Source organism: Drosophila sulfurigaster, chromosome X (assembly GCF_023558435.1).
Source record: "Drosophila sulfurigaster albostrigata strain 15112-1811.04 chromosome X, ASM2355843v2, whole genome shotgun sequence".
NCBI classification, from domain to species: Eukaryota; Metazoa; Arthropoda; class Insecta; order Diptera; family Drosophilidae; genus Drosophila; species Drosophila sulfurigaster.
Window position 1 is genome coordinate 14,580,097 of NC_084885.1, and position 13,765 is coordinate 14,593,861.

Below are 13,765 nucleotides of genomic sequence, written 5' to 3' on the forward strand. Positions count from 1 at the left end.
ACGAAAACATATTTACACATACAGAGAGAGACACATGCATACATTGCTGTACCGTCGTCGTCTATATGTATTTTATTGTCTTCTTTGGCCCATTTGGCTCTGCTTCTTGATTATTTCGGCTATTGCTAAGCACGAAAAAACCCACAAAAAAAAAAATACAGCGAAGAAAATTAAATTGAGTATTTTGCAGTTGCTGCTAAAGGCGGCGCCGCCGCCGGCGATGTTGTTGCTCTCCCTCTCTTGCAGTCTTTACGCTTCAGCTGCATTTGGCGCCGACTGCATTTGTTGGACGCCGGCGGCGATTTTCTATTTGTAGAAAAATAGCGCATAATTTGTAATGCCATTGTTGGCGCTTTCCATTTAGTAAACTGCACTTTTGATAACACATGCGATCGTTAGAGCTGCAAAATACACACACAAACATATTTATTTATGCTTGTATTTGACATGGTACAATGAGATCCCGCATTCCTGACGTCACGACACGATCTTATACAGTCATATATGGTCGATCTCTCTTTGGTTTTCTTATTTTTTGTTTTCGTAAATGCGCAGCAAGAGAGAGAGGGAGAGAGAGTTAGTTGTCATTGCAGTTTTGTATCACACAGGTGGCAACGCTGCACAGCTAGCAAATGTGCAGAGAGCTTAAAGCTAGAGTTGGCAAAAGCTCAATACAAGCTTTCGCTACGGCTGCTGCAATAGTACTGTTTAATAATGTGTGTGTCTGTGTGTTTCCATCTAAATTCCCATTACAGTTGCAGCCGATTGAAACCATATACGACGGCCTTGTCAAGCATTTTATTATTGTCGCGCGAGTACTGAGCTGCCGACAAGAAAACAACTGAAATATACAAAATAAAACGGAAAGAAAGAAAAAAGAAAGGAAAAAGTGAGTATATTTGTGAGAAACATCAATAGAAATTAGACGGACACGCTTTGCTTAGCTGCCCCACAGGCAACACACAACAGAACAGCACAGCAGCAACAACACGCAGCGCATTGCAATCCCCGCTGATGCTGCGACCGAGCAACACCTGCAGCTGGAGCTGGAATTAGCCACAAATAAATTGCATTAGCTAGCAGTTAGTCAAAGAGTCTCTCGTTGAAAACATTGGAGCTCAGCAGGAAAAGCCGGCGTCATCGCATTGATCAACACAAAAATATATCTCTATAAACAACAAGTTGAAAAAAGTCCTCTAAAAGAGAGAAAAAAGAAAGCAAGACACAGGGGAAGAGGGACAGTGAGCGGAGAGTCAGTGTGACCAGGTGACCAGGAGAGAGGGAGAGGCGTTTTCGCTGTGAGCAGCACATAAACAAATCGCCCATTTGAATGGATCCCTGTGTTGGCTGGTTTCAGGAGGAACAGGAGGGACCAGCGTTGCGCACATGGTTAAAGATTTGGGAGACGAATGCCCAGGAAATGGGTGCACTTCTCGAGCAGCAGCTACAACAGAATAACAACAATAACAACAACGGCAGCAACAACAACGGCAGCAGCAACAACAGCAACAGCAACGCTGGTGGTCAACAGGTGGTGGGCACAAGCAATACAAATACTAGGCTGCTAAGCAACGGTCCTACAATCAGCCTGCGTGATCCCGACTCATTACAAATTCTTCTTCAGCAGTTTAACGGTACAGCGGCATCGCGTCACGGCAACAATACCAACAACACTAACGGAGGCAAGAGCTCAAGCAACACATCTATCGATTCCACATCGAACAACGACAATAACTCCTCCTCGCCAGTGAGCAGCAGCAGCAACAGCAGCAGCAGCGGCGGCGGCGGCAACAGCAACGTCAACAATACAGCAACAAGCAGCACAACAGGCAACGGGACAACGACATCGGTAACAGCAACAGTTGCCGCTGCAACAGCAACTACCGCAGTGACGACATCATCAAATACAGCAGTAGGAGCAGCAGCAACAGCTGCTGCAAACAGCACAACGACGCCGCCAGGTAGCGATAGCAACAACAGTAGCAGCAGCAGCAGCAACAGTAGTAGCAATAACAACAGCAACAACACGACCACCGGCAACAGCAACAACAGCGGCGTCGGCAGCGGCGCCTTCAACAATTTCGTAGTGAATCCCGCGTCCAAAATGCCGCTGCATGAGCGAGCCAACACCTATTACAATCCATCGCGCAGGAAACGTGTGGTTGACAACAAATCGAGCACACTCAATTTGAATAAGCACGCCGAAATGATTGCCAAATACGGCGGTTGTCCGTGGCGAAAGCGCGACTTCATCTACGGCGAGGGCATCATTGGACTGCACGAGGAGATCGAGCATTTCTATCAGTATGTGCTGCCCACGGCCTGCGAGCATGCCATACGCAATGAGGTGGTCAAACGCATCGAAAACGTTGTCCATTCCATCTGGCCCCAGGCGGTTGTCGAGATATTTGGCTCCTTTCGCACCGGCCTCTTTCTGCCCACCTCAGACATTGATCTCGTTGTGCTAGGTAAAAAAATACGCAAGCAAATCTTCCAATTGATTTCAGCAGTAGTTGTTTAAATTATAGAATTAACCATTAACCATAATTACAAGTCAAGTTGATTGAGGTAATTCACTTTTATAGTTTAGTTAGGAGAGTTCTAGATAAATTTGAAAGTTTCGGCAATAATAGAATGAAATTGATATTGTATTACTTTATCTAAGTCGATTAAAATGTTAAAAGGTTTTGTTAAGATGTTAAATCTACAAGTGTAGTTGCAGAAAACACAAACTAACTTAGTTGGAAGATATATAAGATATCAATTAATGCTGAAATCAATCGGAGATTCGTTTGAAATTGAATTGTAAAACACATTTACTAAACTTCTCTCTTGTTACTTCTCTAGGCCTGTGGGAAAAGCTGCCGTTGCGCACACTGGAATTCGAGCTTGTATCGCGCGGCATTGCCGAGGCGTGCACGGTCCGTGTGCTGGATAAGGCATCGGTGCCGATCATCAAGCTAACGGATCGCGAGACACAAGTGAAGGTCGACATATCGTTCAATATGCAATCGGGCGTACAGTCCGCGGAGCTGATTAAGAAATTCAAACGCGATTATCCGGTGCTGGGCAAACTGGTGTTGGTGCTCAAGCAGTTTCTGCTGCTACGTGATCTCAACGAGGTGTTCACCGGCGGCATCTCGTCGTACTCACTGATCCTCATGTGCATCAGTTTCCTGCAATTGCATCCGCGCGGCATCTTCCACGACAAAACGAATTTGGGCGTGCTGCTGCTTGAATTCTTTGAGCTGTATGGCCGACGATTTAATTACATTCGAATTGGCATCTCCATTAAGAATGGCGGCCGTTATATGGCCAAAGATGATCTGCAACGTGACATGGTCGATGGCCACAGGCCATCGCTGTTATGCATCGAGGATCCCCTAACGCCTGGCAATGACATCGGACGCAGCAGTTACGGTGCCCTCCATGTCAAGCAGGCCTTCCAATGCGCCTATCGTGACCTTACCCGGGCCGTCAATCCGCTCAATCTTTGGGACACCGATCCGAGTACCCATTCCATATTAGGTGAGTGTGTGCGGGCAAATATTCTACGATTACAGAACGATGCAGTTTGTTAGCGAGTAGTTCATAATAATAACGTTGTTTGTTTGGATATTCTTAGTCAATCGATGCAAATAGCTTAGCAAATGTTAAAGAACAGTCTAAGAGAGAAAACATAAATGTATTTACTTAACGTTAGTATTACATTACTAATCTCGTAAATAGTCGTTTTTATTAATATTGTTTTGTTTTATTTATTATGTTTTGTCCGCGCGTCAACAAAGCCATGCTTAGAGTAGCTAAACCACTTGCTGCTACTGTCGTTAGTCCATCAAAGTCCGAATAATAATAAGAAGAAAGTGCTTCCAATGAAAGAAAACCCACAGTCTCATAATTACTGTGGATAATTAGAATAAAATAATCAGTTTAGTTTAGATCATGTTGTGCCAAGTCTTTTTTATGTGGTATAGTCAAAACAATCATTATTTCCGCTTCCTGATTTGTATGTAATACGAAACAGAGATTAGTTTAGAATTAGAAGCAGTCGAGCAGACTCGCTCGTCTCGTGCTGCGTTCTCGAAAACATTTAAAAATACATTTATATACAGAGCGCTACATAGTAGTTGTGTTTATATATAGAGCACAAGGGTATAAATAGATGAGAGTGTGTAAATATTGGCAGGAAAGTCGAGACTGCATCGTATTGTGTCTATTCTGGGAAGAAAGCCTATTTATGGCAAATGAAGTAACAGAAATATTGATATTAATTTGGTTTTGGTTTTGGTTTGTTATATGGTTTTTGTTGTTATTGTTGTTGTACATACATATGTATGTGCTGGTGTGACGTTGTTTATTATATCTGATGATGATTATAGGTCGGATAATACACATCACCGATGACGTCATCGACTATCGCGAATGGATACGCGAGAACTTTGAGCATCTGGCTGTCGTGGATGCAGCACCGCTGCCCGCCGCCGCCGCCGCAGCTGCCTACACAAATGGCGGCGCCAAATATGTGATCATGCCCTCCGGTGCCGTTGTGCATCAGATATATCATCCGCATGCGGTGCTGCAGCCGCACGCCATCGCCCAGCCATATCATACGGCTGCAGCTGCAGCGGCAGCACAAGCGGCGGCACAACAAGCGGCGGCGGCGGCAGCGGTTGCTGCACAGCACCAACACCAGCAGCAGCATCAACAGCCGCTGCAGCAGCAGCTACAGCCGCAGGCTCAATCGCAGCTGGCCATTGGCAATTTGAATCTGAGCGCATTGCGTCATCGGCGTGGCAGCACTTCATCGGGCGATGATTCCGAGGACAGCAAAGATTGTTGCGATGCCGATCGTGAGACGACAACGACGACGACGACGTCGGGGGGCAATCAACAAATTGTCGAGGTCATTGACATCACATCGTCGCCCCCAAATGGACTGGAGAATGTGAACACAACAGCCATTGTGCCCATGCCCATTGTGGTGGCCAACAGCAGCAGCAACATCAGCAGTAGCAGTAGCAACAGCAGCACCAGCAACAACAACAACAACATCAGTGTTGGGGGCGGCGGCAATGGAAGCAGCAACAGCTCGTCCACGGGCTCGTCGGTAATGCACACACCCACACGCATAGATACATGATGAATGGCTGCCGGCCTCATGCAGCTGCAGCTGCAGATGCAGCAGCCGCAGCAGCTGGCCGCCGGCTGTGCCATGCTGGCCGCAATTGCTCCACAAGCAACAAATGCAACGCAACAGTTGCGTAAAAGCAGCAACAACAACCACAGTAACAGCAACCACGTTGCAGCAGCAGCAAATGCGGCCAGCATGCCACCAGCCAAGCCACAGCAGGCCCAGCCAAGCCAACATACATGTATATCTTCTTCACAACTACTACAACAGCCAGACATGGATCACCACCACCACCACCACCAGCAGCAGCAACAACAACAACAACTTGGTGAACTTCCTCCCGCGGATGCAGTGGACAACGAGGCGACAGCGGCACCGACGACGGCAACAACAGCAGCAGCAGCAACCACACCTACGGCCTACCACGTCAGCAGCAGCAGCAACTCAAGCAGCAGCAGCAGCAGAACCTATGGCCAGCATCATCACCAGCAGCAGCAGCAACAACAGCAGCAGCAACAGCAGGGAGGAGGTCAACAGCGAAGTCACACCAATTCCTATTATCGCCAGCAGTTCTATGTGCCACCGCCAATGCAACAGCAGCAACAGCAATTGAACAAGTCCATGTCCAATCCACAGCAGCAGCAACAGCAGACCAACTACAATGGCCATCATCAGCAACAGCAGCAACAACAGCGACCACAGCATTTGCGGCTGTCGAGCAGCAATAGTAGTAACAACAATGCTGGCAACAGCAACAACAGTGGCGGAAGCTATCACCATCATCATCACCACCATCAGCAACAACAGCAGCAGCAGCAGCAACATCATCACCATCAGCAGCAGCAGCAGCAAATGCATCATCATCAGCAGCAGCAGCAACAGCGGCGACATTATCAACAGCAATCAAGCTCATCAGGCTCATCAACGTCATCGAAAGCGGTAGGTTCGCCCACAGTGTCATCCACAACGTGCACAGCAGCAGCAGTAGCAGCAGCTGCAACGGCGGCATCATCGGCAACATCGAGTAGCAACAGCCATAGTAGCCACAACAACAGTAGTCACGGTAGTCACAGTCATAGCCACAGTCATAGTCATAGCCATAGCCATAGCCGATTGCCGTCAATGCGCGAGACACTGGTTAGTTCACCCTCTTCAATATCAATCATTTCCATATCGTCTGAATCCTCAGTTGGCAGCTCAAGCTCATCCTCATCCCGTTCATCGCGTTCCGGCTCGGGCGGAGAGTCCACCGACTCGGCTGCCGGGCAATTGGTCGCGTCTGACGATCGCTGAAGAATACAATCTCATGCAGTACCAGAGGCGTAATGATTGTTAATTGATGAGCGATTCGTTTCGATTTGATTGCAAGCGAGATTCGCACAGAAAGCCAGACCAGACCGAAAGGTTGATTGGGAGTGAAAGAGAAGAAGAGCAAAGCAGAGAGATAGCTAGCTAGCTAGTGAACAAGAAGAGATGACAAAAGTAAGCAATAATAGGAGATAGAAAAAGAGTCGTGTTTCAATTTTATTTATTTGTACTCTTCCTTTTTATATGAATCAAGAATATTACACGTATACGATTACTCAAGTTATATACACTGAGAATGCACGTTAGGAACTTGGAATATCTTGTGAAACATTTGCGTTTAGCGAGAAGGTAATCACACATAATGATGATGATAACTCGATTCCTGGAATCGCGTGTATTCCTATTTCAAACGATTGTGCCATTATTGATTTGTGGAATACATTATCAGAAGAATTACGTGAAGATGAAACAAGAATTCCCTTTTTCCCAATTTGCTGCATTAGCTCCCACCAATCGTAACAACTATATCAACACACGTTTAGAAATCCATTTTAAATTGCAATGACACGCCAAGAAAATCCGCTAGAAAGTTATGATATCATATTTAAATTGTTCATTTTTTTTCGTAATATATTTGATTTCAATTAGTAAATTGCAGCAGTTTATTAAAATCTTGTAATATATTTACGCTCGATTGTATATACAATGTAGAATATTAGCATGACGACAACATGAAAACGATGGCACTTTCTGTCTCACTCTACTCTTTCTCTCTCTACTAAAGAAAGTAGTGCCCATTAACAGGAGCAAGTTGTTGCTGTCTCGCTTGCGCCCACATCCATAAGCATTAAGATATATAAATATAGTAATAATTCGTACACTTTTCCCTACAATTGCTAATAGTTGGTCTATTTCATTTTGTTTCTAAAATGAATATGAAATAAAACTAAAACAGAATCACAGCAGAGATAAAAACTACATCTAAATACTATTAAAAATCTGAAAAGCAAAAAAAAAATATATATATACAAATAAGAAAATACATTGTAGTCAGCTAAGTTATAATGTGAGCGAAATGTGAAGTACGAAGTTAAGTATATGAAATAGTTATATTAATATAATATACAATATTTAATTAGGGCAAACCACAAGTGAAACAAAAACACACACATTAACACAAACACATAACAAAGAGTTTGTAAAGAAAATTGTATAATTCTAAGATTGTAAGATTGCACATAGTTTTTTTTTTTCGTTTTTTTTCTAGATGTTTAAACAATGGAATTCTATTAACTATTATTATAAACGATTTAGTCTGCTGCTTATAGTTTAAGTACAACACACAGATACATACAATTATATATACATGCATATATATATATTAACAACAAAAAACTAATAGTTGTAAAAATTGAGCTAAATTGCGTGCGCAATTCTCACGCTAATATTATTAAGTGAAATTGCGCGGCAACAAAAAAGAAGCATCAAAACACAGTTTGAAAAGAGTCAGAAAGGAAATCCCCCAAAATTCTCGAAAACGAAAATAATTGTATAGGAGAAAATAGTTTACACACATTTTACACTCACACACACACACAATTTTGTTTTTTAATTGATCAAAGTTTAGAGCATTATTATTAATATTAATATATACATATATATATATATGTATATTTATATATATTCCCATGGATAAGCCTAGCTCTTAATGTTTAACGATAAGCTGCTTCTTTTATTCGGGCCACAAAACTGTTTTAATTATTATCCTATCCTCAATGAAATATCCCAATACTACTTCTGTACTATTACTATTATGATTACCATTTACCATTACTATTATTATGATTATACATATTATTATTATTACGATTATATTTAAAAACAATGTGCACCTAAAAACCGACAGAAAATAGCAACAAAAAAAATCGATTGTACAAACACATTGTCGTCGTCTCCCCCTCAAGACGATGATGTGTTTAAAAGGCAAACAAAAAAAAACAAAAAAGAAACGAGAAACTAAAAAAAAAAAACAGAACCGACAAACCAAAAACAAAAACGGTGTAAAATTATTCATTATCACGTACATATATACATATATATGTATATATATATATTTGTGTATATATGCAATTCCTGCCATTTATTAGTGTACATACACGCATACATCTATACGTAGTTATAGAGAAACATCTATATAAATATATATTTATTTTCGTCTTATGGCCTCCCCTATCCACAAATACTACCCCCCTTGTTCCACCCCATCATTCTCTACACTTTAACTTAAACGTACTGCCATTTTGAGAGAGGTTTTTAAAACAAAAACAAAAGAAAAAAGAACTACAACATTTAGACTTTGTACATGTATAACATTTAGGCTGTTCTTCTTTCCAATTTAAGTGACAAGAAACCAAAACAACAAAGAAAACAAAAAACTTAAGGATTGTATTAAGTATAAGAGAAACGAATTGTGTGCATGCCCCACTTCCCCGCCCCACTTCCACAACACTTGCGTATCGCCCACGCTCCACGTTCCTTTGGAATCCTCTTAGCGCTCCAGCACAATCATTTCTTGATAGTCTTTCGATAGCAGCTGAAAGCTTTTGACTTTCACAGCTGCTTTGAAGCCCACCTTACACATACACACACACTAACACACTTATAGAGAGAGAGAGAGAGTCGCACGCACACATACATAACACACACAGACACACATATACTGAATACAGCTGCAGACGGCGAATGGTGAGAAAGAAAGTCGAAAGTGGAGAGAGAGAACGAGTAACAAATAAGAATTATTAAATTTATGCACTCTGTTGAATATTTATATATATAAATGTAGTTAATAAATATGAACTAATTATAATAAATACGCATACAAACAAAGTACATTACACATACACCTACATACATGTGTGTGTGCGTGCGCGGTAAAAAGTTAGGTTAGGTTTAAGCATTAAGACTTTGACGAAAACACACGATGCAAACAATTTACTAAACATATTTAAATATACATATAGTATATGCCTGTGTATGTGTATGTTAATAGCACTCACACACACACACACACACAACAGAGAGAAACACTCAGACGATAGTTGATGATTAATATTTAATATTAGTGTTGAGGTTATGTCGTAACTTTTTCAATATCCGATCACTGTTTGCCTAGCCAAGTAAGCTGTAACTTGTAACGTGAAACTAATTCAAATATGTTTTTTGTTTTCATTTGATAACCAATGTTTTTTTTTTTGCTTTTTTAATATGTATATCGGTGTATTTATATCGGCTAAAGCGATTGTTGTTGTTTAGAAACCGATCTAACGCGAACATAATGCATATGAGATATGATATATATATATATTTATTTATGTATATGTATGTCGAAACCTATATAGTTATATATATATTTAAATATATAATGTATGTACTATATGCATAACGTAAACGTAACGTAAAGTAAATCGTAAATCAACTGATGTATAATGTATACTTAGCAAATTCGATGCGTAAGCCGGTCAATAACGATAATGATAACGATAACTATAATGATATTGATATTTGATGAATGACGAAGATGATGAAAAGCCGTTGCCGAAGATGCGCTGCAAATGCAAACCGAGGCAACAGCTCCCAATAAATGCCGTGTCTCCCACGCACGCAAAAAACAAAATATATCGAAGTACTCCCTATTTTCTACCACTTAATGTAGGTGAACTTGAAGGTCTTGGGATCACTGGCTTCACAAATGTACTGCATCAGTATCTTGCAGTTGGCATCGTTGATCAGCTCCCGAGTGCCAAACATGTGGACACAGTTCTCGTTGCCACCGTAATTGTCGGGCATCTGCTTGGGTCCGTTCCAGGGGGCATAGGTCATCGGGCGACCCGTGGATAGCCAGTAGAAGGCGCCCTCGGTGCCCAGATCGTTGCCCGATATCCAAAAGTAATCGTTATTCTTGAAGCCCTTCGTTTTGATGTACTTGACCAGCGCCTCCATCTCCGGCTTGTCCTCAATCGAGGCCAAGTGGGCGTTCATCATGCGGCAAGCGCCCGCCGCCTGGAACCAGTTCACCTTGTTCATCGGCTCAATGTAGTAATAGTTGTCGCCAATGCGTATAAACGGAGTCGTATCAATGTCCGACGGAATACCTGCAATCCGATAACTATCATCCATATACCAACCAAGACAATCTTAGACCACAACTCACCATTGTAGACCTCTGTGCGATAGTTGGTGAATATGTTGACATCCGGCAGATAGCCAAGTGCTGAAGGAATCAGGCAACAGCCGAGCAGCAGCAGCCGCAGTAATATTACAAACTGTTCGTTCTGGGGATGCATTTCGATGGACTCTAACTTAGTAAGCAGACTGACTTTGGTTTTTATGCACAATGGCATGCAATAGGAATGCGCTTGCAATCATTAAATTGCAATCAACAGCTGTTTGTGTGCAAGAACAACTGCATAAGCAGCGATGTTAAACAACATAAACTCCAAGAAATTTACAAATATTTCAAATTAAAGCATAGTGAGTAACAGCAATGAGAATTATAGAATAGTTGGCTAGTTACCAACTTTCTCATTATTGGCTATTTAAAACTGGCGCCTCCTAAATGCTGTACAACAATCGATAATTATTTTATTCGAGGGCGCACCTAAAAGTAGGCAACAGAAATTTATGCCAATTGGATAGACGCGTCCATGATACAATTATAGAAGGTAGTGCCGTCGGAAAAAAGCTGTCCGACTTTAAACATAACAATGAGTGCGAGTGAAAGAGTCTCAGCACAGCAGTGTGAGCGAGACGACAATGAAATGCGCATTAACCCTTATACGATGATATTAATATTTACATATTTTGAAGCTAATATTAATGTCTTTTTGACATATTTCTAAAATGTAAATTGTTTACGAATAATATTAATAATATATATGAGAATTCTCTAATTCTCGAAATGTTTTAATTCTATCCGTGTCTACGGCATACATTGCAAAATGTCGTTTTCCACAAGGGTTAATTGCAGAAAAAAATTCGTCCGCAGACAACCTCTTGCGTCAAAATACGAATGCGTACTGACGGAAGCTTTTTTCCGACGGCACTACCTTCTATAATTGTATCATGGACGCGTCTACCGCATTTCAATAGAGAAACATATTTCGAGCACCTAAAAGTAGGCAACAAAATGTTGCGTGACATTGGCAAAAGCAACGCGCGTTAAATTCAAATCAACATTTTATTAGACAACATTAACATTTTCAAATGTATTTGCAGTGCTCATAAATTCGCCAATAAAAGTCAAATAATATGTTTACGTACTTGCTAAGGCAGTCGAGACAAGACAAGACAAGAGATGAATGTGAGCTTATGACGAATAGAATATATTATGACTAAGCTTTCTAATTCGCTGAAATTCCCATGCGTCGGGAAGTCGGGAATTCACGCATCAGTCATTCATGCGCAAATCGAAAGTCGGCTGCTGGGGACCCACCTCAGCTTTGGGCCACACAATGCTCTCGATCCAATCCAAATAGCTGGAGACGCGCGTATAAATGCTCGGCGGTCCGCTGGCACAGCCTTGACCTAATGATGTGATTCCCACCACGAACCATTGATTCTTACTGCGCATGAGCAGGGGTCCACCCGAGTCTCCCTGGCAGGTGTCGCCCACTCCTCTGAGATCACCGGCACACATTTGACTGAGTGCCAAGCCTAGCGGCAAATCCTCTAGCTGATAATGTGGCTGACATTGTTGCTGTGTCACATGCTGCAACGACACCTTGAGCAACTGCTTTGACGACAGTCCCGCAAATTGAATCTGACCATAGCCAATGGCAGTGAGTTCATCCATCGGCAACTCTGGACTCTGCCACAGACACACAATGGTCCGTGACGAGGGTTGTGTTGCGTCCAGTTCGAGCAGCGCAATATCATTGTAGGCGCCGGTATCCGTGTAATCGGGATGGGTAAAAACGCGTCGTATGGCATGATTCTCTCCCATGCCCTCGGTGAGATTCTCACCACCCAGACGCACCGTCGCCGGCAGCTGTCCGCCAAAGTTAATGCAGTGCGCCGCCGTCAACACAAACGTGGGTGCAATAAGTGTGCCGCCACAGCGATAGAGGATGCTTCCATCGAAGTTCGCCTGCCAACCCAAGGCGGCCATGTACGGGAACTCGCCGTATTTAGCTGGCCTGCCGCCCACAATGGAAATGCCAAAAATTTTTGAATCCTCGCAAGCTGCAAACAAAAAATGGGAAACTTCAGCAAAAGTCCAATATAAAGTACAATAAATTCATTAAGCACCTTGTTCGCTTGATCGCAACTGTGGCTCTGGTTCAGGCTCCGGTTGTATGGTGGGCGTGGTGCTGTTGTTATCATGCAGATCGCAGCACACAAACTGATCGTACTTAACAAAGTAGCATGTCTTGGGCAGCACACTTTGCTCGTTCCAGCGTCGCAAGGCGGCGGGACAATCCTCGAGCAGTTTGCAATTGCCCGGCACCCGTTGCTGGTCATCTGTGAAGCAATCATCGAAGGATTCCTTGGGGAAAATGATTCCACGCTGCGACAGTGGTTTAATTGCTGCATTAGCGACTGTGACAACAAAAATATAGGGGAAGAGGGAAATTTCTTTCATTAAAATAGGGGGAACAAAAGTGAAATTTGCATTGTTATTATTTTTTATTTACCTGCAGCTTTTGCTTGTGTGCCCAGCAACAACAACAAGTACGACAACAGTATTGCATTTATCATTTTGTGCGTTTTCTTTCCCACTTTTTTTTTTTTGTTGGGCTTTCTCAACGTCCCGCTCAGTTGCAAGCTCGACTTCTAAATGCGATCTGCGATTTTGTGTGGCTGCCACTAAAGTTGGCATGCGCTTGCGCCTCTCATAAAATACAAAAAAAAAAAAAAACACAAATACACAACAATCGAAACCAGCCAGGCAACTTCAAAGATCTTGTTGTATAGCGTTTGGACTTTTTTTAATTGACATCTCAAACAGTCGCGGTATCTTTTCCATTTTGGCAGGGGGAATTCTCAATGACGACAGCACGTGCTCTCGGGCAAAGGTACACCGAACCGTGACCGGTTTCGCGATTACTGTTCCTCATTTTTATTTATGTTATTTTTTTTTCCTGCACAAGCAATTGATTTATATTTGCTCATCTTCGATGAAGTGCTGTGTTGATATTACGCGCCATTTGTTATTTGCGCAAGCTTAACAGCGTGTGCCATTGGCGCCATCTGGTGAGAGTCTCTGTAAATTTGTTGAACAACAGCTGTTGCTAGCAGCATCGATAAATTCGAATGATAGGCGCACTA

General features: G+C 42.4%; 3 protein-coding genes across 8 annotated transcripts; 1 reads left to right on the forward strand and 2 right to left on the reverse strand.

Annotated features, from left to right (window-relative positions):
• The first annotated feature begins 938 nt into the window (after nt 1-938).
• Nucleotides 939-10,112, forward strand: LOC133849295 (non-canonical poly(A) RNA polymerase protein Trf4-1). 6 transcript variants are annotated; one of them, XR_009895353.1, is made up of 5 exons: nt 1,331-2,468; nt 2,848-3,528; nt 4,380-5,107; nt 5,402-6,613; nt 6,693-10,112. XR_009895353.1 is itself a non-coding variant. In XM_062285271.1 (5 exons), exons 1-5 carry the CDS (start codon nt 1,331-1,333, stop codon nt 6,465-6,467), a joined length of 3,561 nt encoding a protein of 1,186 aa, XP_062141255.1. In that variant the 3' UTR covers nt 6,468-10,112. The 6 variants fall into 6 exon arrangements, 5 of the variants coding, with proteins under 5 accessions (XP_062141254.1, XP_062141255.1, XP_062141258.1 ...); XM_062285271.1 differs by having other exon boundaries at nt 5,402-6,268; nt 6,321-10,112; XM_062285274.1 differs by having other exon boundaries at nt 5,402-6,070; nt 6,321-10,112.
• Nucleotides 9,900-10,807, reverse strand: LOC133849305 (C-type lectin 37Da). The gene is made up of 2 exons (XM_062285295.1): nt 10,650-10,807; nt 9,900-10,590 (listed from the first exon to the last, which is right to left on the reverse strand). The coding sequence occupies exons 1-2, from the start codon at nt 10,780-10,782 to the stop codon at nt 10,136-10,138; spliced, it is 588 nt and encodes a 195-aa protein (XP_062141279.1). The 5' UTR covers nt 10,783-10,807; the 3' UTR covers nt 9,900-10,135.
• Nucleotides 10,808-11,685: 878 nt separating this feature from the next.
• Nucleotides 11,686-13,665, reverse strand: LOC133849304 (serine protease snake). The gene is made up of 3 exons (XM_062285294.1): nt 13,132-13,665; nt 12,746-13,036; nt 11,686-12,679 (listed from the first exon to the last, which is right to left on the reverse strand). The coding sequence occupies exons 1-3, from the start codon at nt 13,193-13,195 to the stop codon at nt 11,886-11,888; spliced, it is 1,149 nt and encodes a 382-aa protein (XP_062141278.1). The 5' UTR covers nt 13,196-13,665; the 3' UTR covers nt 11,686-11,885.
• Between the last annotated feature and the right edge of the window lie 100 nt (nt 13,666-13,765).